Source organism: Macaca nemestrina, chromosome 1, assembly GCF_043159975.1.
Source record: "Macaca nemestrina isolate mMacNem1 chromosome 1, mMacNem.hap1, whole genome shotgun sequence".
NCBI classification, from domain to species: Eukaryota; Metazoa; Chordata; class Mammalia; order Primates; family Cercopithecidae; genus Macaca; species Macaca nemestrina.
Window position 1 is genome coordinate 99765300 of NC_092125.1, and position 25361 is coordinate 99790660.

Genomic DNA, 25361 nt, shown 5'->3' on the forward strand with positions numbered 1-25361 from the left:
CTATCCTGGAGAATTCCCAGTAGTTAGCAAAGGAGTTCAAAGGAAATGAGAAATAGACCATCATTAACACAAGCTGTGTGCACTTACAAAGACTCTTCTACAGGAATGTGGAAACCCCATGTCTCATTCCAAATCTATGGTCCTGCTATCCGCATCCCAGTTTCTTCGCCTTCTTCTTTCACATCCAGCTTCAGCATCTCTGATCCCTGCACTGGGAGGTGCAGTTTCCTAAATGCGGTTCAGAGAAAGGGGACACAGAAGAGAGGAGGAGAAGGCAGGAGACAGGAGGGGACAGGAAGGACAGAGCAAGAATCACGGAACCAGTCTCCTTTCTCATTGTTCTTAGACAGGAGGCATGCTAGAGTAAGAGGCTAGTCTTTTCATTGTAACCAAACGGCCGTGCTGGACCTTGTCTCCCAGACTCCTCTCATTTAAATATGCTTATTCATCAGAGGGCCAAAATTCCTATCCCTCCTACCTCTGCAGTGCGGGGAGCACCTCAGGGCCAGCAGGTGACCAGCACCCAGTTCCAGTGGCCGTAAGATAGAGGTGCCAGGACCAAGTCCAGCCCAAGATTGCTGGGCTCTGCTCCTGGCTCCTCCGCACCCAGTTCCTCTCTTGGCTCCGAGATCCTGGCCCCTGGCTGAAAATCAAGCTTTATTCTGAGACTTCTCTGGGGGTAGGAAGGGTCAGGGAGCCTGACGTGGGGTTAGGGTTGGGCAGAGAATCTGGACCTGCCCTCTTTCTCAGGCATCTTTAGCCTCTAAACTTTCCCCATTGTTCTCAGTCCTTGGCTTTCTGGGCAGCGAGAACGGGTTGAAATGGGATTGAGAACTAGGAGGAGAGTGAAATGAGAGCTCGGGGGAAGGAAAGGGACTCTAAAGATGCACAAGTAGAAATGGGAGAAAGAAAAGCTGGAAAACAACGAGGAGAAGAGTGAGTGGAGCTTGGACTAGGTTGGGAGGTGAGAGTAAGGACACCCCTTCTCCCCACCCCCAGCAGCACCAGATATGGCTGCAGTTTTGAGCCAAGCTTTCCTGAGAAGGGGAAGGTTGCCTCCCCGCTTATCAGGGTGGACCTTGGTTTTGTCAGGGATGAAGCTTCTACAATTTCGAAAGCTCCATTTGTGAAAAACAACACAAAATTATTAAGATTAATTACAGAAGTAAACATTTGTTTTGAATAATAAATTCGCAACAAATTACAAATTTAAAAAAACCTGGCAAATACTATAAACATCATAAGATTTAGAAAAGTAACACAGGATTTGTATGAATTAACTGCTTGAAGCAACTCTAAAATGCAGTAGTTTTATCCTTACATTTTTGCCTGCATATACTTTGTCTCTTCATATGACAACAATGTTATATTATTTCCTACAGAGAGAAGAGAAGACAGTTCAGTCTTTTCTCTGGCATTGTGAGTGTGGGAAAAACACTCAAAGTGCTTTTCCTTATTTTCTCACTCAACAACAACAATCAAGGCAGACAGAAGACTTCTGTGATTGGCCGGGCGCGGTGGCTCAAGCCTGTAATCCCAGCACTTTGGGAGGCCGAGACGGGCGGATCACGAGTTCAGGAGATCGAGACCATCCTGGCTAACACAGTGAAACCCCGTCTCTACTAAAAATACAAAAAAAAACTAGCCGGGCGTGGTGGCGGGTGCCTGTAGTCCCAGCTACTCGGGAGGCTGAGGCCGGAGAATGGCGTAAACCCGGGAGGCGGAGCTTGCAGTGAGCTGAGATCCGGCCACTGCACTTCAGCCTGGGCGGCAGAGCGAGACTCCGTCTCAAAAAAAAAAAAAAAAAAAAAAAAAGACTTCTGTGATCAAATGTGGGGATTTTCTCCCCACCAACAAACAAGCAGTTGATTCTGCAGCAGATACCAGCTCGAATGCAATTCATGCTATCTACCTGGAGATAGTGTCAGATCCTAAAGGTTGGGGACTCAGCCTCCAAAACTGCTCCTTGCTTCAGACAGCAGTCACAAATCTGGGTATCCGGAACTTCTGACTGACCAGCTTCAAGTTGGGGTTCCCACAACCCCCTCTTTGGGTTCAATTCATTTGCTGGAGCAGCTCAGAGAACTCAGGGCGACATTTATGTTCACTGGTTTAATATAAAGGATATTGTGAAGGATACAGATAAAGAGATGTGTAGGGTGAGATATGGAGGAAGGAGTGTGGAGTTTTCATGCCCTCTCCAGCCCCCTCCAACCAGGTGTTCAGCCATCTGGAAGCTCCTGAACCCTATCCTCTTGGGCCTTTTATGGAGACTTCATTGGATAGGCATGACTGAAGCATGGACATTGTGTAGAAATGCGATTGGAACAAAGGAATTAATCTAATACTAACAGACTGACTAGGGAAAACCTGGCAGGACCTGTCTGTTCAGATTTCTCCTGGCCTTTCTGTGTAGCATTCCTTCATTTAGGCATGGGGCAGGACTCTCTGGAATGAGGGTCTTGTGGCCCACAACCAGATTAGAGTGGTACCTTGGGCAGATGAAAGGAGAGCAGAAGAAGATCAAAGAGAGAGAGAGATTCTGTTTCCTGAGGCCTGTTTCTGAGGCCTAGAGCACCCCAACATTATAACAAAAGACTATCTATGGGAGTTATGAGCCAGGAATGGTGGATAAAAAAAATTATATATTTAGATGATTGATAGATAAATGATAAATATCACAGGCATGGATTGATCAACACTTCTATTACAGATTAGAATGTTTCACTTCACAGTTTTTTTAAAATCATGTCAATTTTTATGATAGCTGTCAATTTGGGAAAATTTGTATTAAATTTTTTATATGAGTTGTGTGATTTCAGGCCATTGTTCAGTAATTAATCCTAAGTGTTCTCTTTTTTTTTTGAGATAGGGTCACACTTTGTCACCCAAGCTTGAGTGCAGTGGCATGATCTCGGCTCACTGCAGCCTCGACCTCCTGGGTTCAAGGGATCCTTCTGCCTCAGCCCACAAGTAGCTGGGACTATAGTCATGCACCACCATGCCCGGCTCCTAAATGTTCTTTGAAATTGGTGGCACTCATTAACCAGTTTGTGATAGGTCCTCATTTTAGTGTACTAATGTGAATTTTACACAATCTCCACCAATGTCAATGTTTTATGTCAAATCAACAAGACATTTAGTATTTTCCCAATGTATTCATGGAATTTCCTTTTTCTTATTGGATTACAAATAATCCAAATGCCTATTTATTCTATTAAAAATTTGTCTACCTTTTTTCTTTTTTTTTTGAGACGGAGTCTCGCTCTCTCGCCCAGGCTGGAGTGCAGTGGTGCGATTGCCGCTCACTGCAAGCTTTGCCTCCCGGGTTCACGCAATTCTCCTGCCTCAGCCTCCCGTCCTCAATTTTTTTTTTTTTTAAATAGGGGTGGATAGGCTTCAATTTCATCTAATAATATAAAGAAAAAAAAAGTAAAAGAAAAAATAGAGATGGAGTCTTGCTATGTTGCCCAGGCTGTTCTTGCGCTTCTGTGCTCAAGCCGTCCCCCTACCTCAGCTTCTCAAAGTGCTGGGATTACAGGCGTGAGCCACTGTGCCTGGCCTGCATATTCCTGTTATTGAATGACAGGCAGATCTCATTTTATAGCACTGTGCTTTATTGCGCTTCACAGATATTGTGGTTTTTACGAAATAAAAGTTTGTGACAACACTGTTTGAACAAGTCTATTGGCACCATTTTTCCAACAGCATGTGCTCACTTCATGTCTCTGTGTCACATTTTGATAATTCTTGCAATATTCCAAACTTTTTCATTATTATTATGTCTATTACGGTGATCTGTGGTCAGTGATTTTTGATACTACTATTGTAATTGTCCTGGGGTACCACCAAACAGCGCCTGTATAAAACGCCAAGTTGAATCAATAAATGTGTGTATTCGACACAACAATATCGAAATTAGGCCAGTTAATAACCCTACAATGGCCTCTAAGCATTTAAATGAAAGGAAGAGTTGCTGTCTCTCACTTTAAATCCAAGGCTGATCCAGGTGAGGAGGCACGCCTATAGTACCAGCTCCTTAAGAGCTGAGGCAGGAGGATGGCTTGAGCCCAGGAGTTGGAGTCCAGCCTGGGCTATGTAGCAAGATCCCGTCTCTCTCTGAAAAAAAAAAAAATCAAAAGCTGGAAATGATTAAGCTCAGCAAGGAAGGCACATCAAAAGCCAAGATAATCTGAAAGCTAGGCCTCTCGTGCCACTTAGCCAAGTTGCAAATACAAAAGAAATGTTCTTGAAGGAAATTAAAAGTGCTATTCCAGTGAACACATGAATGATAAGCAAAAGAAACAGCCTTATTCCTGATACGGAGAAAGTTTTAGTGCTCTGGATAGAAGACCAAACCAGCTACAACACTCCCTTAAGTCCACCTAGTTGGGCCGGGCACGGTGGCTCACGCCTGTAATCCCAGCACTTTGGGAGGCTGAGGCAGGTGGATCACGAGGTCAGGAGATTGAGACCATCCTGGCTAACATGGTGAAACCCTGTCTCTACTAAAAATACAAAAAAATTAGCCAGGCACGGTGGCGGGCGCCTGTAGTCCCACTATTCGGGAGGCTGAAGCAGGAGAATGGTGTGAACCTGGGAGGCGGAGCTTACAGTGAGCTGAGATCGCACCACTGCATTCCAACCTGGGCAACACAGCAAGACTCTGTCTCAAAAAAAAAAAAAAAAAAAAAGAAAAAAAAAAGAAAGAAAAAGAAAAAAGAAGTTCACCTACTCAAGAGCAAGGCCCTAACTCTCTTCACTTCTATGAAGGGTGAGAGAGGTGAGGAAGAAAAAAAGTTTGAAGTTAGCCGAGGTTGGTTCATGAGGTTTAAGAAAAGAGGTTATCTCCATAACATACAAGTGCAAGGTGAAGCAGCAAGTGCTGATGCAGAACCTGAAGCAAGTTATCCAGAAGATCTAGCTAAGACAATTGATGAAGGTGGCTACACTTACAGATTTTGAATGTAGATGAAACAGCCTTCTACGGACGAAGATACCATCTAAGACTTTCATGACTAGAGAGAAGTCAATGCTTCAAAACTTCAAAGGGATGGCTGACTTTCTTGTTAGGGGTTAACACAGTTGGTTCCTTTATTTTTTTATTTTTGTTTTTTTTTGAGAAAAGGTCTCACTGTGTCACACAGGCTGGAGTGCAGCGGCACAATCTCAGCTCACTGCAACTTCCACCTCCTGGGTTCAAGTGATTCTCGTGCCTCGAGTAGCTGGGATTACAGGCACATGTCACCATGCCCAGATCTTTTTTTTTTTTGCATTTTTAGTAGAGATAGGTTTTACCATGTTGGCCAGGCTGGTCTCAAAGTCCTGACTTCAAATGATCTGCCCACCTCAGCCTCCCAAAGTGTTGGGATTACAGGCATGAGCCACCACACCCTGCCAGCTGGTTTCTTTAAGTTGAGAGCAATGCTTACTTATCATTCCAAAAATCCTAAGGCCCTTCAGAATTATACTAAATTGGTTCTGCCTGTGCTCTATCAATGGACCAACAAAGCCGGGATGACAGCACATTTGTTTACAACATGGTTTACTGAATATTTTAAGCCCACTATTGAGACCTACTGCCCAGAAAAAAAGATTCCTTTCAGAATATTACTGCTCATTGACAATACATCTAGTCATCCAAGGACTCTGATGGAGATGTAGTAGAAGAGCAATATTGTTTTCATTTCTGCTAACACAATATCCATTTTGTAGCCTATGGATCAAGATGTAATTTCCAGTTTCAAGTCTTATTATTTAAGAAATACATTTTGTAAGGCTATAACTGCCATAGATAATGATTTTTTTTTTTTCTGATGCATCTGGGCAAAGTAAAATGAAAACCTTCTGAAAAAGATTCGCTATTTTAGATGCCATTAAGAACATTTATGATTCATGAGAAAAGATCAAAACATTGAGATTAACAGGAGTTTGATGGAAGGTAATTCCAACTCTCATGGATGACTTTGAGGGGTTCAGGACTTCAGTGCAAGAAGTAATACCAGACATGGTGGAAATAGCAAGAGAGCTAGAATCAGAAATGGAATCTGAAGATGTGACCAAATTGCTGCAATCTCGTGATGAAACTGGAATGGTGAGGAGTTGTTTCTTAGGGGTAGAATCTACTCCTATTCCATTGACGATGGAGCTTTAAAACAACAAACAAACAGAAAAGAGTTTACTCATGGTGAAGACACTGTAATCATTATTGAAATGACAAAAAAAGAATTTAGAATATTCCATAAACTTAGATGATACAGCAGCTGCAGGGCTTGAAGGGATTGATGCCAAGTTTGAAAGAAGTTCTACTGTGGGTAAAATGCTATGAAACAGCATTACATCCTACAGAGAAATCTTTCATGAAAGAGTCAGCCGGGCGCGGTGGCTCACGCTTGTAATCCCAACACTCTGGGAAGTCCAGGCGGGCGGATCACCTGAGGTCGGGAGTTTGAGACCAGCCTGAGCAACATGGAGAAACCCTGTCTCTACTAAAAATACAAAATTAGCCGGGTATGGTGCTGCATGCCTCGAATCCCAGTTACTCGGGAGGCCTAGGCAGGAAAATCGCTTGAATCCGGGAGGTGGAGGTTGTGGTGAGCGGAGATCGCGCCATTGCACTCCAGCCTGGGCAACAAGAGCAAAACTCTGTCTTAAAAACAAACAAGCAAACAAACAAACACAAAATTAACTGGGTGTGGTGGCGCATGTAATCCCAGCTACTCTGGAGGCTGAGGCAGAAGAATATCTTGAACCCGGGAGGCAGAGGTTGCAGGGAGCTGAGATCGCGTCATTGAACTTCAGCTTGGGCAACAAGAGTGAAACTCCATTTGAAAAAAAAAAAAGAAACGAAGAGCCAACTGATGTGGCAAACTTCACTGTTGTCTCATTGTAAGAAATTGCTGCAGCCATCTCTGCCTTCAGCAAGTGCTACCCTCATCAGTTAGCAGCCATTAACACGAGGCAAGACCCTCCACCCACAAAAAGATGATGACTGTCGCTGAAGTCTCAGATGATTGTTAGCACTTTTTAGCAATCAAGTATATTTAAATTAAAGTCTGCACATTTTTTTAAGACATAATGCTATTGCACACCTGATAGACTACAGTATAGTGCAAATGTAACTTTCATATGCACTGGGAAACCAAATAATTTGTGTTGCTCACACTGTATTGTGATATTAGTTTTATTGCAGTGCTCTGAAGCCTGATCTGCAATATCTCCAAGGTATGCCTGTAGACACATTGCCACGGGTTCTTCTCTGAGCCTTGACATGTGCTTACGTAAATGAGAGGCCTGAAGCTTAAGCATTGTTAGCTTTGAGATAAATTTTTATTGTATTTTATTTACTTTATTTTTCAAGACAGAGTCTCACTCTGTCACCCAGGCTGGGTGCATTGGCACAATCATGGCTCAGAGCAGCCTCAACCTCCCAGGCTCAAGTGACCCTCCTAGTGCAGCCTCCCAAGTAGCTGGGACCACCCGCATGTACTGCTATGCCTGGCTAATTTTTGATTTTTTGTAGTGATGAGATCTCCCTATGTTGCCCAGGGTGTTCTCAAACTCCTGGATGCAAGCAATCCTTCTGCCTTAGGCTCCCAAAGTATTGGGATTATAGGTGTGTAATTGCCTGCTGGGAGGCAAGTCCCTTACACTGCGCTCTGTCATTCCCTCCTTCCTGCCTCAATCTTTTTTTGTTTTTCCTTGAGACAGAGTCTTGCATTGTCCCCTGGGCTGGAGTGATCTTGGCTCACTGCAATCTTCCCCTCCCGGGTTCAAACCATTCTTCTGCCTCAGCCTCCTGAGTAGCTGGGATTACAGGTGCCCGCCACCACCCCTGGCTAATTTTTTGTATTTTTAGTAGAGATGGGGTTTCACTATGTTGGCCAGGCTGGTCTCCAACTCCTACCTCGTGATCTGCCCACCTCGGCCTCCCAAAGTGCTGGGATTATGGGCATGAGCCACCGTGCCCAGCCCTTTCTGCCTCAACTTTGCACCTTTTCTTCAGCGAGTCACCCTGGGCTAAGATACAGACTTTCAGTTTGGACAATTATTTTTCTTGGCCTCAGTTTCCTCTTTGGTTACAGGGATAGTAACTACGTCATGCAGATGTGCCTGGGAGAATGGAGTGAAAAGAATACAGGAAGCACCTTGTCTACAGTGGACCGGTTACTTGTTTTTCCTTCTTTCTGAGCTGCAGGGAAGGGAGTTCTAATGCCAAGGCTTAGTAAGGAAGGTTCCCAGGAACAGAACAACCCCCTATCTCAGTCCCAAGCCTCCCATGGACTGTGCTCCTTCTCTTCAGGCCTTCCCTTCTCCCTCTGATTAAGCCTTCAACACTTGGTGGGACTCTGCGCAGGGACACAATTTCGTACTCTTAATCCCAAAGGAGATAAAGGCTGGGAAATCTAGGGAAGGAATGTGAAGCCTGTTGGAAAAAGTCCTTTTAAAAGCAGCAAGAAGTGACCTTGTCTCCCTTCTTCCATTCCCCTGGGGCTTGTGAACAGCCTTCAGTATGCAAGTTGGAGTAAGAGCTTCAGAAAGACTGGCTGTGAGGGTTTGGAGAGAGGTTTGAGAAAGCAGCTCAGAGACTCACAAAGTCACACCAAGAGCTTAGCTAATCAGCACCGGAGGGAGACAAATGTCCTTGGTCTGGTGGGACAGCTTTGTGAGGCTTGGAGCACGCAGCCTACCGAGGTGAGTTCAATGCCAGCCCTGCAAGCTGGGAGGTAGAGAGGCCAAACCAAATTGGAAAAAATGACAAAACCCCGATGTACTTTCTAGAACAGTACATACCAGCTAGGAAGTAGTACCCCAAGGTCAGTTCCTTAGCTTTTGACTTATTCTAATGTAGGGCCTCCATTTTTAATAAACTCTCCAGGTGATTCTTAGCCGGAGATTTGAGGCCCGCAATTTAAGAAACTGCTTCTGAGACTGCAGAGACATCCTCAGGGCTGGAAGTTCTTTCTTGACCCGACCAGACTGTCTTCTGCTGTGAAACTAGTTTGGTCTGATCCTGCTGGCTTATCTGCAGATTACACTCATCAGGGGTTGGCTTGGCGCCTCCTGGGCAGTGGGGCAAGGGTAATCATAGTAACCTAGGTGAAGTCCCTGGGGAAAACTGTGACCGTGGGCCGCTGACAGTTAGAACTCCCTCGGCCCATGGTAAGCTCTTTAAGTTCGGGTTCTGACCTAAAAGTTTGGCCAAAGCCAAAGTGCAGAGCAGGGCACGCTAGGGCGGGTCAATCCTTCAGAGCCGCGGTTGGGCTGGAGCGCGGGGCTGCAACGGTTGGAGCGACCGGCTCGGGTTCCTACGCCTCCAGCACAAGGCAACTGCCCACTGGAGGTGGGAGGGGCGGGGCCGGGGGCGGGGCCTGAGCCGAGGAACGCGGGCTAGTGGTTGCCACGGTAACGCGTCAACACCAAGGCCTTGGAGGCGCCCGGGCGGCGACAGAGGTCCGGAGTCAGGGCGTGTGGCTGAGGACATGGTGAGGGAGAACCTCAGATGGGGCCTCTTGTGTCCTGAATTGTGTGGGGGCTCTGAGTGGGGAAAGTGGGGGCCTAGGGGAGGGCAGAGTTGGGTCTAAGGGTCGGGAAGGCCCAGGAGTAAGAACACCTCTAGAAGAAGCAAGGGAGATCATGAGGTGGGGTCAGAAGGGGAATTAGGGATAGCATCGATAGTGATTGGAAATGTGGAGCGCGCTGAGCGGAGCAGTTGGAGAGAAAGGGATGTCCCAACCCTCTCCCCGATGCCATCAGACCGGAGCCTCAGTGGACCAAAGATTGTGGATGTGGTGTGGGAAAAAACATGGGTGAGGAGGCCAGATAATGGGTAGTGGTACCTGTTTTGCCACTAACTAGCAAGATGACTGTGGATAAGTCATCTAATGTGCCCGAGCCTCAGGTTTTTCTCCTGTTAGCAGGGCTTCCTGTCCCTCAGTAGATAGTCAATAAATATTTGGCAGTGAATGAATGAGTGAATGAATGAATGAATGAATGAATGAATAAATGGGTGAGTGAGTGAGGAGTGTCTCAGGTTTGCAAGGCCCGGGAGAGAGACTGGGACAGGCCTGTCAGCCTGGGTTTCACTGGAATGGGGAGGACCGTCAGGGTCCTGAAGGTTGAGAAGGCCAGCAAGGCCTGGGAGGAACCATGAAGGGGATGCCTGGGCTTCAGTGTGTTGGTCCCAGAAGGGAGAAGAAGGGCAGAGGATAAGTGTTGGAGTCTTGGGTTATTGGAACTGACCTAGAATGTCTGGGGCACAACAGGTGGCAAAGGTTGCTACTTGGGTATACTTGTGGACAAACTTCAGGCCCAGAGGCTGCATTGCTTTTCTGGGGCTCAGTGGACCTCAGAAGAGTTTTGTTAATTATTAAACAAGCCTTCAACAAAGAGCAGTTCCTGACTTTCGAGGACTCCCTGCAGTGTTGTAATTGGGGTGGGGGGGATCCCTTTTCACTTATGTATTCTATTTGATTCAGTGTCCCATCTTCTCTCAGCACCTTACAAACCCAGTAGCGTATGTATGTACGTGAGCACCTACTGTCATGCCTGGTGTCTAAGGGCATATGGTAAATGTTAGTTCCCCTTTTGTCCTCTTTTAAAAATTTCCTATTTCCAAGCTCTCACAGGTCATAAGTTGCACCTGGGCAAGACTCGTGGACTTCAGAGCACCCAGATCGCGGATTCCCCATCCAGGAGCCACTCAGGGCAGGGGTTTGACTCACTGACTGAGCCCCTTTGAAATTCCTGGGACAGGACTGGGCATATGGACACTTTTGAGAAGCAGTGGGTCTAAGTTAGTGATCTCTGGTAGGCCAGGTATGTGTGTTTGTGTACATATGGTGCTACTCAATAGGTTTGGAGAATATTTAAAGGTGTGAGAAGAGACAGTAAGGGTGGTGAGGCTCACAATTAGGCAGACTTCCAGAACTCTTATAAAAATAATGATTAAAATCCTCCAGAAGGAGAGATGGGGACCTCAGTACTGACTAGGATGTTATCTTCTGGTAGCATCCTACAGATGGCCAACTTGGTCCCACTTGAAGAAAGAGGATAATTGCGTGGATCACTCAGAGTAAAAGGCAAGGGGTCTGGTTCATGGGACTCTCTCTTACTTGGTAACTAAAGTCTTCAGAAAGGGAAGTAGAACCAGGCCAAGGGTTTGAAGCCTGAATTTGCCAGCCTGCGGTGACTCTGTGCAAAAAAAGAACTAGATCTCAGAATGGGTAAGACATCTAGGAAAAGACATATCTTTCCTGAACATATCAACTCGTTCAGTTGATGGGTGTTGAAGTTACATCAGGGAAACTCCATACTGACCTATTCTAGCCCCATTCCAGCTTCGTCTTGCTGGATTTGAGTGAAACATCCCGGATCCCGGAATATATAATGCTATTTTTTTTTTTTAAAGGGTTGTACTCTCTTGCTTTCAGAGTTGGGGCACCAGGCCCGTTGCTATGCTTTGTTTTCAAATAAAAAATAGTTTTTTTTTTTTTTCTGGTCATAAAAATAGCTGTCTACTCATTGTAGGAAATTATTCAATAAAGAAACATTTAAGATGGTAAAGCTTACCTGACATACTGTTAAACATTTTTTTGAACATGCTTTCAGTAATACATTCTGGGCACATACCTGCCATTCAAACATCTTTACAAGAATACTTCTACATTTGTTTTTCTTTTTGAGATGGAGTCGCTTAGGCTGGAGGGCAGTGGCGCGATCTTGGCTCACTGCAACCTCTGCCTCCCGGGTTCAAGCGATTCTCCTGCCTCAGCCTCCCAAGTAGCTGGGATTTCAGCCTCCCGAGTAGCTGGGATTACAGGCACATGCCACTATGCCTGGCTAATTTTTGTATTTTTTTGTAGAGACGGGGGCTTCACTATGTTGGACAGGCTGGTCTCGAACTCCTGACCTCAGGTGATCCACCCACCTTGGCCTCCCAAAGTACTGGGATTACAGGCATGACCACCATGCCTGGCCAAGAATACTTATATTTCTTTTTCTTTCTTTATTATTATTATTTTTTTGAGATAATATCTTGCTCTGTCACCCAGGCTGGAGTGCAGTGGCTCAACCTTGGCTCACTGCAACCTCTGCCTCCCGGGATCAAGCTATCCTTCTGCCTCAGCCTCCCAAGTAGCTGGGACTATAGGTATACGCCACCACGCCTGGCTAATTTGCATACTTTTTATAGAGATGGGGTTTTGCCATGTTGCCCAGGCTGGTCTTGAACTCCTGAGTTCATTCGATCCACCCGCCTTGTCTTCCCCAAATGCTGAGATTATAGGTATGAGCCATGGCACCCAGCCTTATGTGTTTCTTACAGTCTGTTTTCTTTACAACTTAACGTGTTATGGAGATCATCCTGTATCAATGTCTGCAAATCAAAATCATTATTTGTTTGATCAGCAAATCTTTCTGCATCAGAGTCTCTCATAGAGCTCCTAGCTGTGGCTGAATTCTTGTGCTCCAGGAGTTGGAAGGCTTATGAAGAGAGGGGGAGTCAGCTGAGTCACCAAGACGAAAATATCAAAGCAGGGCTGGCATCTTTATCTGTCCCCAGTCCTCATTTTCCCCAGACCCCCTGCCTTCTCAGCTGCCTTCCCTTCAAGAGCTGTCTCCCCACAAGCAGGACTGGATATGCTTCTCCTTATGCACAGTTCAGCTTCTTGGCAATATTTATTTGGTCATGCAAAGAAGAAAACCAGCCCGTCACCTCCTAAAAGAACTTCTTCACTATTGCCTCTGGCCCAGAGAGATCCAACTTTACGTTTATGCTTGGTTCTCCATTTTTTTCTAGTATGTTTACACAGTGACCTCTGTAATCCTTGTTACCCTTGGCAAAACTGTTTATTCTAACGCTGGTGTAAGGCTGTGGCTTCAAAGTCAGCATTTTCCAAATGAGGTTTTCTCAACCACCCAACCCTAGAGTTCAGAGCTTCCCTCTGTCCAGCTCAGTGGCCACTTTTCTGTGGTCATCTGTTTTTCTTCCTCTGTTCTGGCTCAGGCAGTCCTTGCTGTGACTTCCTCTTGACATGGGTACCAAGGGCATAGGAAACAGGAGATGCAGGCTCAGCCCTGGAGGAACCTGCAGTCTGGCGGACACTTCAGCACAAGGGAAAACCTGTTGGAGTCCTTGAAAAGAGACAGGAAAACAAATGGAAAACAATAATACTTTCCATCTGTATTCCAAAGCCCTTTCACATACGTTATTATCCACAGTGGAGACCACATACGTGATCTGGAAAACATGGAATGGCGGAGTGACTTGGAGTCAGGCAGACATATTCCAGAAAAGTATCCATCTCAATCTGGTCTGCAGTCCTGTCCTTGAGAGGTCATCTTTCTTCATCAAATGCACGTTGCTATATTGTTCCTAGTATGTGCCAGGCACTGCGCCTTTTCCCTTAATTACATGCAAAACTCATGATCCAAAGCCTTCCACCTTTTCCAGTTATTCCAAATGCTTAGCCTCAATCCCACCTACTGAAGTTTCTATTCATTTCCTCTTATTCTATTTTTGGTGGAAAGGGGAGCTGTAGCTCACCACCTACCATATAATAACCCTTTAGAGGCTGTTATTAGGCATCCTTGGGGCTGCTATTTTTACCTTTTAATAAATCCAAGCTTCTCTGCTCTACTGTATTGGGGCTGGCTGAGGCTGTAGAGGGAGACTCCCTGTGTTAGCCTTTTGCTGGCTGTGCCAGGCAGTGAGGGAAATGCACATATAGCAGTGTTCAATGTACAGCACAGAGACAGCTGGAAAATAATTGTCCAATTGAGTGTGAAAACCTGATACAGGTGTAACAGGCACTGGGATGTCTGGTTGGTAATGACAGATCAGAGAGAGCTTTCAGAACACTGTCCAGGGCTTAGTGACCTGGAATGCATGGTATATTTCCCTGTCTACCCTGTTCCCTTGACAGCTGCTGATTCCCAGTCTTGGGAATGTGTCTGGCCCGTTCCTTTAAGGTAACCCAGTTTAGAGAGATGTGGGGCATATGGGCTCCTCCAAAGTGAGGTTTGAGTCAGCTTTATCATAAGCCTGGAGTCATCCAGTAGTCCTTGTAGATACTACCTTTTCAAGATAGACGTCTACTCTTGGGACTGAGCTGAAGCTGCCTGTCCTTTGGGAATGGAGGTTGTGTTAATCAGATTCTTAGTTACAAGCGACAGAACCAGAATTCCAATTTAAGTAAAAGAGAATGTGTTAAGAGGGTTTTGGAGAGCTCAAAAATAGGAACAAAGGAAGGTTCTGCAGCTGGAATCAAGACCACGATCAAAACCTAGAACTGAGCTGGCAAGGACCCTGATGCACTGTTGTATCCCCAAAACTTCCAACTCTGTACATAGGGTGCTGCTGCTGGCATCGTTATCAGTGTTGTCCAGACACTGGGTCTGACTGCCAGTTCTGTTTGGGTCAGAAAGGTTTTCCTTGTTCTGCCTTTTGGTTCACTAGTTCCCTAGTCATTGTCAGTCCAGGGCCATCTCACTGGGTAAGCCTAGGTCCCTTGGGCAGGCTGAGAAGGTGAATATTTGATGTTTTCAGCTTCTGTAGTTGGAGATGAGCACTATCTCCCACAACTCATTAGATGGGGAATTTGCCAAAATAGGAAGTTAGTAGGGGGCTAAAAAATGACTAAGGCACACTAAAAGAGTCTTGGGAGAGAAACAGCCAAATAGTGGATATTATGAACTGGTTTGCTTGATTGTAGCTAGTAATCATTTATCATTCACCACTGCCTCAAGTTTATTGGGCATCAGCCACATGCCAAGCAGTGGGTGAGGCGCTTTTCCATATCCTGTGCTCCCACCATAACCTTGTAAGATTGTGGAGATACGAAGGAGGTCAAACAGTGGTATCATTTGTGAGAAAGACTTGAAGCACAAGCTGAAAAGCCTGGAGGCAAAGGGGACACTGTGCATGTCTGGAGAGGCAAGTCCAAATTGCCCCACGAGAGGTTGTCCTCTTGGGAAACTGGTACTAGTCTGATAATGAGAAACTGTTGCTTCTCTCCTCCTGCCATTCCTGCTTCTTTTATCTTTACTTCCATCCTATGTGGCCGACTTGGCCTTCAGCTTCGGGGACTATGGAATTGCTTTTTAAAAAACCGCAAAAAACAAAGCAGTTTTGTTTTTAATTGACACATAATTATTGTACACATTTATGGGGTACAGTGTGATGTTTTGATACATGTATGTACATTGTATAATGATCAAATCAGGGTAATTAGCATATCCATTACCTAAAACACTTGTCATTTCTTTGCGGTGAGAACACTCAAAATTCTCTCTTCTAGATAGTTTGAAATATACAATATAAATAATATACATTATTGTATACATGTATATTAATATATATTATTGTATACATGTATATTAATATACATTTATATATAGTAATATATATTATATACATGTATATAATATACATTTATATATAGTTATATATTATTATATACATGTATATTAATATACATTTATATATAGTAATATGCATTATTAACTCTAGTCATTCTATTGTGCTATCAAATACTAGATCTTACCATCTCATTTAATCTTATAACATTTATATTTCTCAAAATCCTCTCCTCTAGATATTGTGTATCTCTTTTGAGATATACAGTACATTATTATCAACCATAGTGGCCTTTCTGTGCAATAGAGCACCAGAACTTATTCCTTCTATCTAACTGTAACTGTGCACTCATTGATCAACCTCTCCCCATGCCCCTCCCCTTCCTCTCTTCAGCCTCTGGTAACCACCATTCTACTCTCTACTTCTATGAGATCAACTGTTTTACAGAAATGCTCCTTTGTGCAGAGCTCTCTTTTTGCAGAGACCCCCCTGCTCTGTAGGGATGCTCTCCATCTGTTACTCTTTGTCCCCTACGGTTCAGAGTTTACACAGCCGCTTTCCCTAACTGTTTCTTTTTCACATGCCCACCCACTCCCCCAGCATGGGCTGGTGAATTGTTGACTGCTCAGGACCTGGATGCCACTCAGTACTGATGACCCAAACTTTCTGCCTCTTCCTGCAGCCACTAAGCACAGCTGGCATCCTGAGCTCCTCTTCTGCCGCTTCCAACAGGTCAAGGAATAAGGCTCGCTATCGGACCAAAGCCGTGAGCTCTGAAGTGGATGAGAGCCTCTTTGGAGATATCAAGGTAATCTTCAACAAGTCCTTTCAAGTCAATGCCACCTGCAGGCAGAAGCCCAAAAATGTAGCTCAGGGCAAAGCTTCTGCTGAGTAACCTTGCTCTCATAGGTAGCTCTCAGACTGAAGACAAAGGGGAATTCTGAGACCTGAGTTGCAGAGCTTTGGGATCTAGTGGGGCCTATTTCAACAGGGACACCCGGCTTCTTCCACCCCAGAGTCTCTCATGTCTTCCCAGTGTTTAAAATCTGTTGTAATGTCAAAAGGGAGGCTCAGCTGCAGAGAGTGCAATAGTTGCAGTTGAGCTCCATGATGGAACCGCTGGAGGGCTGATGGGCTAAGCTTGCAGACAAGAGCAACATCTTCCCCCTCCATCCAAGGATAATAGCATCAGAGTACAACACAAAACCATCCTCCTTTCTCAGTTGCTCAACTAAAACAATTATTTAGCTTTGGGAAATGAGCAGGTCTTTATTTGCAAGTGTTGTCTAGACCAGGAGGTTGACAACTCCTTTAGTCTGGATAAAGAGAGCTAGATAATAGAGCTTTGACTGATTTTGGTACACATGGAGTTTAGTAGGTGAGAAGGAAGAGAGGGAAGGAGAAAAAGAGAATGAGACATGGAGAGAAGGGCAGTGAGAGTTTAAGAGAAGGGGAAAAGGGAAAGAGAGACACCAATAGTGATCTGAATCCCTCTGCCAGTGGGGAAGGTGGGGAGAGGAGAGTTGGTGTTGCTCTTCAACATCTTCATTGTGAATTGAAGAGGACTCTCCAGAGGGATCAAGATAGGCTTCTTAATCCATTTAGAAGACTCTCACTCTGCAGCAGTTTTCCTGTTGGTAAGGGAAAGGATCAACAGATGCATTTATTTATTTATTTATTTTTAAGACAGGGTTTCACTCCTGTCACCCAGGCTGCAGTGCAATGGTACAATCTTGGCTCACTGCCACCTCCGCTTCCCAGGCTCAAGTGATTCTCCTGCCTCATGCACACCACCATGCCTGGCTAATTTTTGTATTTTTTGTAAAGACAGGGTTTCATCGTGTTCCCCACACTGGTCTTGAACTCCTAAGCTCAAGCAATCTGCCTGCCTTGACCTCCCAAAGTGCTGGCATTACAGGTGTGAGTCACCCCACCTGGCCGAAATGCAATTTCACTTACAGACATTTGTGTTGTTGTTGCTGTTGTTGTGGGTACATGTGGAGTTTTCTAGTCAAAGCAAAGAGAGATTTGGAATTGGCTGAGTTCTCCAGGAGCAGTCACGCTGGCTGGCAAAAGGTGGTTATCAGAAAAATGCTTGTCCCTTGCCCAGTTTCTTTGGCCTCATTGGTGGGTAAGAGTTCAGGAAGTCTCTCAACAGGCAGTAGAGGGCAGAAGTGGCCTGTGGCATGACTGAGTTGTGCCCACGTGAAAGCAGAGATGGGCACCAGGTGGCAGCAGCACACAGGGGACTGTGAGTGCAAAGTGAGGTAGGACAAGCGGGGCCATCCCCCTGCCTCTGGTCAGGATCACAGTGGCTGCATTAATGACACATCCTTTCCTGTGTTTAGACATTTTCTGAAACAGGTGATTTCATTTTCTTGTTATCTAACTCCTTCAGGTTGGAGAATTTTGAAAAACAAAAACAAAACAAAAAAAAACACAGTCTGTGTTCTTGCTGAATTCTAACTCACTGACCTCAGCACCAACTCAATGAGCTGGTAGAGAACTACCCATAGATCTTAAGGGTAGGCCTCTGCAGGTCATTTAGCAATTTCTATCTCCCTCAATATGGCTTTTTGCGGGGGTTAAAGTAATTTAATTGTAAGAAAGAATTCTAAAATGACCAAGGTCAAAGACTGTAAGAGTCTGTAACAAATTATATTGCTTCAAACCCACTGTGTGGTCCTAGAGAGATAATTATTTCTTCTTTCGTAAAGGAAAATCTTTCATGGAGAGAGGAAAACCTAGAGACCAGAAATTTGCTTTCATTCCTGATGACTTTAGACTAGGTATAGACACACACTAGTGACCGCCACTCTTTACTATCCCTACCGTTCTGCAAGGAATATCTGTGCAAGAACAAGAGACTTGTTCTCTGAAAAGCTGGTCAGGACCCAGCACGGTGGCTCATGCCTGTAATCCCAGCACTTTGGGAGGCCCAGGTGGACGGATCACCTGAGGTCAGGAGATTGAGACCAGCCTGGCCAACATGGAGAAACCCCATCTCTTCTAAAAACACAAAAATTAGCCAGGTGTGGTAGTGGTTGTCTGTAATCCCAGCTACTCGGGAGACTGAGGCAGGAGAATTGCTTGAACTCGGGAGGCAGTGGTTGTAGTGAGCCAAGATTGTGCCACTACACTCTAGCCTGAGTGACAGAGCAAGACTCCATCTCAAAAGAAAAAAAGAAAAGAAAAAAAAAGAAAAGAAAAGAAAAGAAAAGCTGGTCAGTACAGAACACATCCAGCCATGCTCAGATATAGGGCATCACGCTGTCTATCCTTGAAGTTAGGACTGACCAGCAGGAAGTGGGGGTGACAAGCTTCTAAGCTATTCTTTCTGAACTCATAGTCCCCAGCCCAGGGCCAGAGTGACAGCCCCATTGTGCTGCTCCGAGATAAGCATACCCTTCAAAAAACTCTCACTGCTTTGGGCTTGGATCGAAAGCCAGAGACCATCCAGCTCATCACCCGGGACATGGTCCGAGAGCTCATGTAAGTACACAGTCCCCTGTCCTTCTTTGCCCAGTCCCTATCCTTTTGCTAAGGATCTTTGCAAGGAGATGGATAAACCCACCTGGTTTCATTCTGTCTGTCCAATCCCCACTTCTTTCCTATTCATTTTCCCCTTTTTGTTTGATAGTTCGTTCTTTCTTCTCCGTCCTGGCCTCTCTTGTTTCTCCCATTGTATCTATTATTGCCACTGTCCTTTATTCTCAGCTTCATTCTCCTTCCTTACTTCTGGCTGGCTGTGTGAGCTAAGGGACTGGTAGAGGGGAGGTGCTTAGTGAGTCCTCTCTAAGTCCCCATTAGTGCCCTCCCTAAAGAGAAGTGATCCAGATGAGTCACTTCCTTTCGGCTGCATTAAGAATCTGAAGCAAAGGGAAACTGACCAGATGCCTCATTAGACCCCTGGCTTCCTCCCAGACTCTAAAGCCGTAAGAGGAAATTCACAGGGGCTCTTTGGTTTCCTTTGGGATTAGCTCAGCCCCGCTTCCAGACTAGAGCAGCCCCCAGGCTTGAGCCCCTCCTGTGGGGCTTAGGCCTAGCTCAACCATGTGCCATGAGCCAACACTGCTCGGTGGTTTAGCTCTTGTGTTAGTGCTTCACCCTTTACAACCGTTCTCCCTGCCCTGGCTCCACTCACTAAAAACCCTAATTCCCAGAAAATGCTACCTGTGTCACAGCTGGGGAAGCACATCTGGGACACACCCTGGGAGCTGTGTTGGACTGCGGTCCCTTACTGACCATGTCTGGTCAGCCCTGGCATCAAGTGGCCAGATGTGGCTAGAGCCCTGCAGCCACTCCTGGAGCTGGAGGAAGGGCTCCTTCTTGGAGCCATCTGGTCCTGAAAACACGTCAGAGGACAAGTGGCTGGTTATTTTTCAGGGCTGCTGAAAGTAGTATGAACTGCTGTCTTAGATTCAGATCACTGCTGGTCACTCCAGATCCTAGGCTGTTTAGGGCCACACTGCTTCGTGAAACACAAGATCTTGGCTAAGCTGCAAATCCACTCACTCATTCTGTCCATCTCCTGGACCACCCTCCCCCAACACACACACACTAGTTTTATTAGATGAGGTTTCACTTCCTGTCTCAGACCATCTGTCTTATTGGCATGTACCTGCCTCACCCAGAAGCAGCTTTCTTCTCACCTCCCCAACTACTCCCTTCCCCATCTTTAATGTATGTCATTTGCTTGTAATCATTATAATTAGCGATTGGTTTGTTGAATGCGTTGGATAGCTAGAAAGGAGAGGTCTATAGACGTCTCTGGCTATTGTTGATCATAGATTTTAATTAATATTTAGGGTTCAAAGCTTCTCTCTAGGCTGGATAGGCAGGGAAGCTTAGGTTTCTAACTAGCATCTACATCAACCTTGTCTGGCGTCCTCTTGCCCTTTTTATGTCATCCTTGAGGAATAATCTGTTTTTAAAGTTTAATTCAACAGCTTTGTTTTGAATTCTCACTCTGTGGCAAGCGCTATGCCAGAGACTAGGCTACCAATGTGGTTAAGACAGAGTTTGTGTCCTGAAGGAGCTCATAAAGGAAACAGAGCCTGCATGATTGGCTGTGATACAGGCAGTAAGAACAGAGTGCAGTGGGGGCTCAGAGGAGGAGGTGATCTATTGGGTCTTGGTGGGTGGGGGGGCAGAGTGGGCACATGTGGACATGATGGGGGGTGGGTCTCAGCTGCACAGAGAAGGTAACATATGAGTTGGACCTTATAGAAAAAGGACTTAAAATGTCTCTTTTTAGCCTGCAGTGCTACCTGACCCCCACCTTGGAACCTCTACTCCCCATGGACCCATGGCACACTTGCCGTCTCTTCTGCCACTGGAGAAGTCCACTGGCATGATGGAGAGAGGGGAAAAGAGCAGAGAAGCCTAAAGTGTGGTGCCGAGAACTTTCCCTCTCACCTCCCTAAATCTGTTCATTCTTGTGTCAGTGTTCCCACAGAGGATCCCTCCGGGGAATCCCTAATCATCAGCCCTGAGGAGTTTCAGCGAATCAAATGGGCATCCCATGTCCTGACCAGAGAAGAACTTGAGGCCAGGGACCAGGCCTTCAAGAAGGAGAAGGAAGCCATCATGGTAGTTAACCTCCCTAAGCCTTTGCCTCTGCAGATGGGTGGCAGAATCATAATGTACTGAGGAACTCTCATTAGGGGTCCCTGAAATGAGGCACAAATTACGTACTTAAGAAATATTGCAGAAAGGAGACCAAAGAGCAACACCTGAGATGAGAGGTGGGAGCAACTGGGGCCAAGGGGAGGGCTGAGAATGAAGCCAGGCTGTGGAACTTCTTGGTTCTGATGTCATCACTAGCCGAGGCAAAATTGTACTGGGTCACCTGTGATAGCCAGGCTAGCACCCAGGGCACAGAGCGCATGAAATAATCCCCCACTGATCCAGACTGGTCTCCCTTAGGATGCAGTGATGACACGAAAGAAGATCATGAAACAGAAGGAGATGGTGTGGAACAACAACAAGAAGCTCAGTGATCTGGAGGAGGTAGCCAAGGAACGGGCCCAGAACCTCCTGCAGAGAGCCAACAAGCTGCGGATGGAGCAGGAGGAGGAGCTCAAGGACATGAGCAAGGTGGGCTCTTCATCTCTCCCTTCCCTCTGAGCGCTCACTGCCATCCTGCCTCCCTCCTCTTATTCCCACACTGGACAAGGTCAGGGACTGGTGGGGGTGTGGGCAGGGGAGGGGCAGCAGGAGAGCTGCACCTGCTGTGGTAGTTGCAATGATCACAGTGAGGACTGGCTCTGCCACCTGCTTGCTGTGTGATCTTGGGCAAGTCACTTGCCCTCCCTGAGCCTCACTTTCTTCATTTGTAACTTGAGGGTGGTAAAACTGCTTTGTGGAATCATTGGCAGGATGAAATAAGCTAATAGATGGGAGAGGCTTTGTGGGCTGTGGATTGGTAAATTAAATGTGAAGTGTTACTTTTATTTTCATCCTGTTAGTTCAGTTCTGGCCACGTATGGTGGTCGAGGCAATTGGATGCTTTTGGAGTACCTAAAGCTCTTCATTTGGCTGAGAGCATAAAGACCAGAGGCTCATTTGAATTCTGTTGTAACTCATTTGCACGTGGTTCATTTCCTTACCAAACGAAAAGTGCTGATTCCCCAATCCCTGTACCTCTGATTTCTGTCTCTCAGGTAAATCTACGTTTGCCTCCTTTAATTTTCTAAAGTTTTACTTTTGGGTTCTTATGGATGGGCCCATGGCTTTTCATCCCTTTTGTGTCATGTTGGGCTCTTCCAGCTTAAAAATCTTGTGGCCTGGCCTCTGCAAGAGTGTCTTAGCTCCCCTGAGGAGAACAAGGGGTCCAACCTGGAGTTCATGGGTCTCTAAGTGGAACAATGGACCTCTGAAGTTTTATAGAAATTTTGTGTGTATATCTGTAAGTGAATTTGATGGAGGAGAGGGCCTACTGCTTTCATCATATTTCCAAAGGGTGACCCATTACCACCAAAACCCTACGATGTAGCTCCCTGAAAGATGCTATTCCAGGCCCCTCCTTGCACAGACCATGGCACCTAGCAGGAGGCCAGTAAATCTTTGAGCTCAACTGTATTCAGGGGAAAGGTAAATATAAGAACATTCTTATTTCCCCGGACTTGTGAGCAGTCATGCACACCTCCGGCATGCTCAGCAGTATAGCATTGTGTTCCCATTTCTTCCCCTTAAACTTACATATCCCTAGGCCTAGTGACACAGTTTAATCCCCACTCTCCAGATTATCCTCAATGCTAAGTGCCATGCCATTCGGGATGCCCAAATCCTGGAGAAGCAGCAGATCCAAAAAGAACTGGACACAGAGGAGAAGCGGTTGGATCAGATGATGGAAGTGGAGCGGCAGAAATCCATTCAAAGGCAGGAGGAACTGGACAGGAAGAGGAGGGAGGAAAGAATTAGGTAAAGATATGGTTTTGGCATCTCCCTCTCTAAGCTATTTCCATGTATCTTTAGGTCCATGTAGCCTAGCAAAGAGGGAAAAAATGCAAAATGGTCATTATTGTCATCTACTTATCTTAAAACTTCACTAAGTGATACACAGAATCACAGAACCTTTTTTTTTTTTTTTTTTTTTTTTTGAGAGGGAGTCTCACTCTGTCACCCAGGCTGGAGTGTAGTGGCATAATCTTGGCTCACTGTAATCTCCACCTCCTGGGTTCAAGCGATTCTTCTACTTCAGCCTCCCAAGTAGCTGGGATTACAGGCACGCACAACAACACCCGGCTAATTTTTGTATTTAGTAGAGATGGGGTTTCGCCATGTTACCCAGGCTGATCTCAAACTTCTGACCTCAAGTGATCAGCCGGCCTCAGCCTCCCAAAGTGCTGGCATTACAGGCGTGAGCCTGGCCGGAATCACAGAACTTTTAAAAGCTTATTTCCCAAATCTTGGGAGACACTTCACAGTCTGGCTGCAATCTCGTTTCTTACCCCTACCTGCCATCTACTTTCTGCTTTTTCCCAGGACCCCAACATGCCAGGCCATGTCACAAGTTCTTAATTTTTTGTTGTTTTCTCTTTTTTTGAATACCCTCCTCTCCTTTTCCTCCTGGAAAATGCTGTCTCCTTCCCTTTATACATAGCTTTGCTGTCACCTCCCTCATGTCACCAGGCAGGCTTAGTGGCTCCCTTCTCTGCGCCCATCACTCTGTGTTTATACTCCAGCACCCTACTCTTGTGCTCTTGTGCTGTGGCTCTCTGACCCTCCTAGATGCTACGCTCATTGGGGACAGGTCCTATCGTATCAATTTCTGTAGCTTCTGAGCCTAGTAGAGTGTTTGGCCTGTAATAGGTGCTTAATTCATGTTAGGATGAATCAATTCAGTCTCCCCTTCATTTTGTGCTGAAAAGGACAAGTCCCAGAGCAAGTAAATTATAGAATAATAGTGTCCTAGATTTAGAACGCCAACCATTCAATACATGAATTACCTCTATAAATAATCCTTGTACCACACTGAATGGCAGTTTTATCTCCCCAGCTGTATCCTATTCTCTGGAACCATTCATCTCTGTACCTGGTATACTATACCTGGTACATTCACCTCTGTACTTCTGGTAGGTACCTGGTGTACTATAGTAGGTTCCCAGTAAAAGGTTATTTAGTGGCTAAGTGGCTGTCCATCTTCTGCATAAACAGCTCCAGTAAAGGAAAAATCTGTCTTATTAGGCAACAGTAATGATTTGAGCTGGTCCTTATATTGAGGCCAAACTTGTTTTCATGTAACCCTTTTACTCTTTACTCCGGTTTACTTCATCTGGAGTCATGAAGCCATTCGAGCACTCCATCTGAATGTGGCTCTCATACTCTTTTCCCTCGATCCTTATCCCAATCTGTGTCTTCTCCCATTCTTCCAGCCTTTACTCATATGTCATGGGGTCTATGCTTCCAAGTTTGTTGACACCCCATTAACACATAGGGAATCACTGGCAACACTGCTTATAGACCCTGGGTTTTTTGGTTGTTGTTGTTGTTTGTTTTTTGTTTGTTTGTTTGTTTGGCTTTTTACTATTCAGCTAGCTTCCTATGATTACTCTGGGAAGATTTGGGAGGTGGTAGGATTTCAGAAACTCTATACTGGAAGGTAGAAAGTGTTTTATCAAGTGGGGTGCCCCTCTTGGGCAAACAAATAAAGAAGGAGAATCTCAGGAAAAGTGAGCCCTGGAACCAGGAGCTCAGGAGAAAGGAGGCTAACCCTTGAGGTCCTTCCTGGTTTAAGGACTTTGGTCTGGGCTCATGAAGCATATCCATGTTTAAGGGGCACTTGCCAATTGTTTCTGTGACCCCACCCACCTTGGGGGTTGTTTAGATGGAGGTTGGACTCTGGGAGATGTGGATCCTGGGTTTCTAAGACACTGTGGCACTGTTCTCTCCAAGAGGAAGGCGGCAAATTGTGGAACAGATGGAAAAGAACCAGGAGGAGCGATCACTGCTTGCTGAGCAGCGGGAGCAGGAGAAGGAGCAGATGCTGGAGTATATGGAACAGCTCCAAGAGGAAGATCTAAAGGTAACAGGCCAGACAGACAATGCCACGTTTCACCACCAGCAGCATCAAAACCCTTCAAGACTCTGGGGTTTCAGGGTGTTGAATGATTTTCTGCCAGGCACATGCTCATTTCACAACATCATCACCATCAACTTTTTATTGCCATGTTAAATATTTATTTCACCATGGTGTCATGCTGGGGGATGAGCAGTGATTTGGATAGATATTGTCCCTCCCTTCCAGGGACTTGGGATCCGAGGCTGACAAATCATTGTGAATAGACACATAAAGGAAATATATGGCTGCATGCCTTGCATTAGTAAATAGGGATGTTTTATGGTCTTCCCTCAATCACCTAGGGATATTATATACTTTGTAGATGAACAGTAGCAATATCTGAGTTCCAGTCTCCCTGCTGTTACTTCACTCAAAGTACATAGCATCCCATTGTCATTAATTGTGTGGTGAAGCCAAACCTTTTCTTCCTGTTAGTCC

General features: G+C 45.6%; 1 protein-coding gene and 1 long non-coding RNA gene across 5 annotated transcripts in view; one reads left to right on the forward strand and one right to left on the reverse strand.

The window, feature by feature from the left end:
- Positions 1-124: 124 nt before the first annotated feature.
- On the reverse strand, positions 125-9331 carry LOC139359588 (uncharacterized). 2 transcript variants are annotated; one of them, XR_011615677.1, is made up of 3 exons: positions 9190-9331; positions 3988-4119; positions 125-228 (listed from the first exon to the last, which is right to left on the reverse strand). It is a non-coding gene; the product is annotated as an uncharacterized lncRNA (long non-coding RNA). The 2 variants fall into 2 exon arrangements; XR_011615674.1 differs by lacking the exon at positions 125-228 and adding an exon at positions 3728-3859.
- Positions 9332-9348: 17 nt separating this feature from the next.
- LOC105498153 (cilia and flagella associated protein 45) overlaps positions 9349-25361 on the forward strand; it is a 28248-nt gene continuing 12235 nt past the window's right edge. Inside the window, exons 1-8 of one of the 3 annotated variants that reach the window (XM_011770036.3) lie at positions 9415-9485; positions 10620-10818; positions 16041-16166; positions 18708-18850; positions 20806-20950; positions 21287-21457; positions 22605-22783; positions 24758-24887. In XM_011770036.3, coding sequence (XP_011768338.1) covers positions 18834-18850; positions 20806-20950; positions 21287-21457; positions 22605-22783; positions 24758-24887 — 642 coding nt within the window. In that variant the 5' untranslated portion in view covers positions 9415-9485; positions 10620-10818; positions 16041-16166; positions 18708-18833. Of the gene's footprint in view, positions 9486-10619; positions 10819-16040; positions 16167-18707; positions 18851-20805; positions 20951-21286; positions 21458-22604; positions 22784-24757; positions 24888-25361 lie in introns of all 3 variants that reach the window. The other 2 variants (XM_011770035.3, XM_024798068.2) reach the window with 2 other exon arrangements.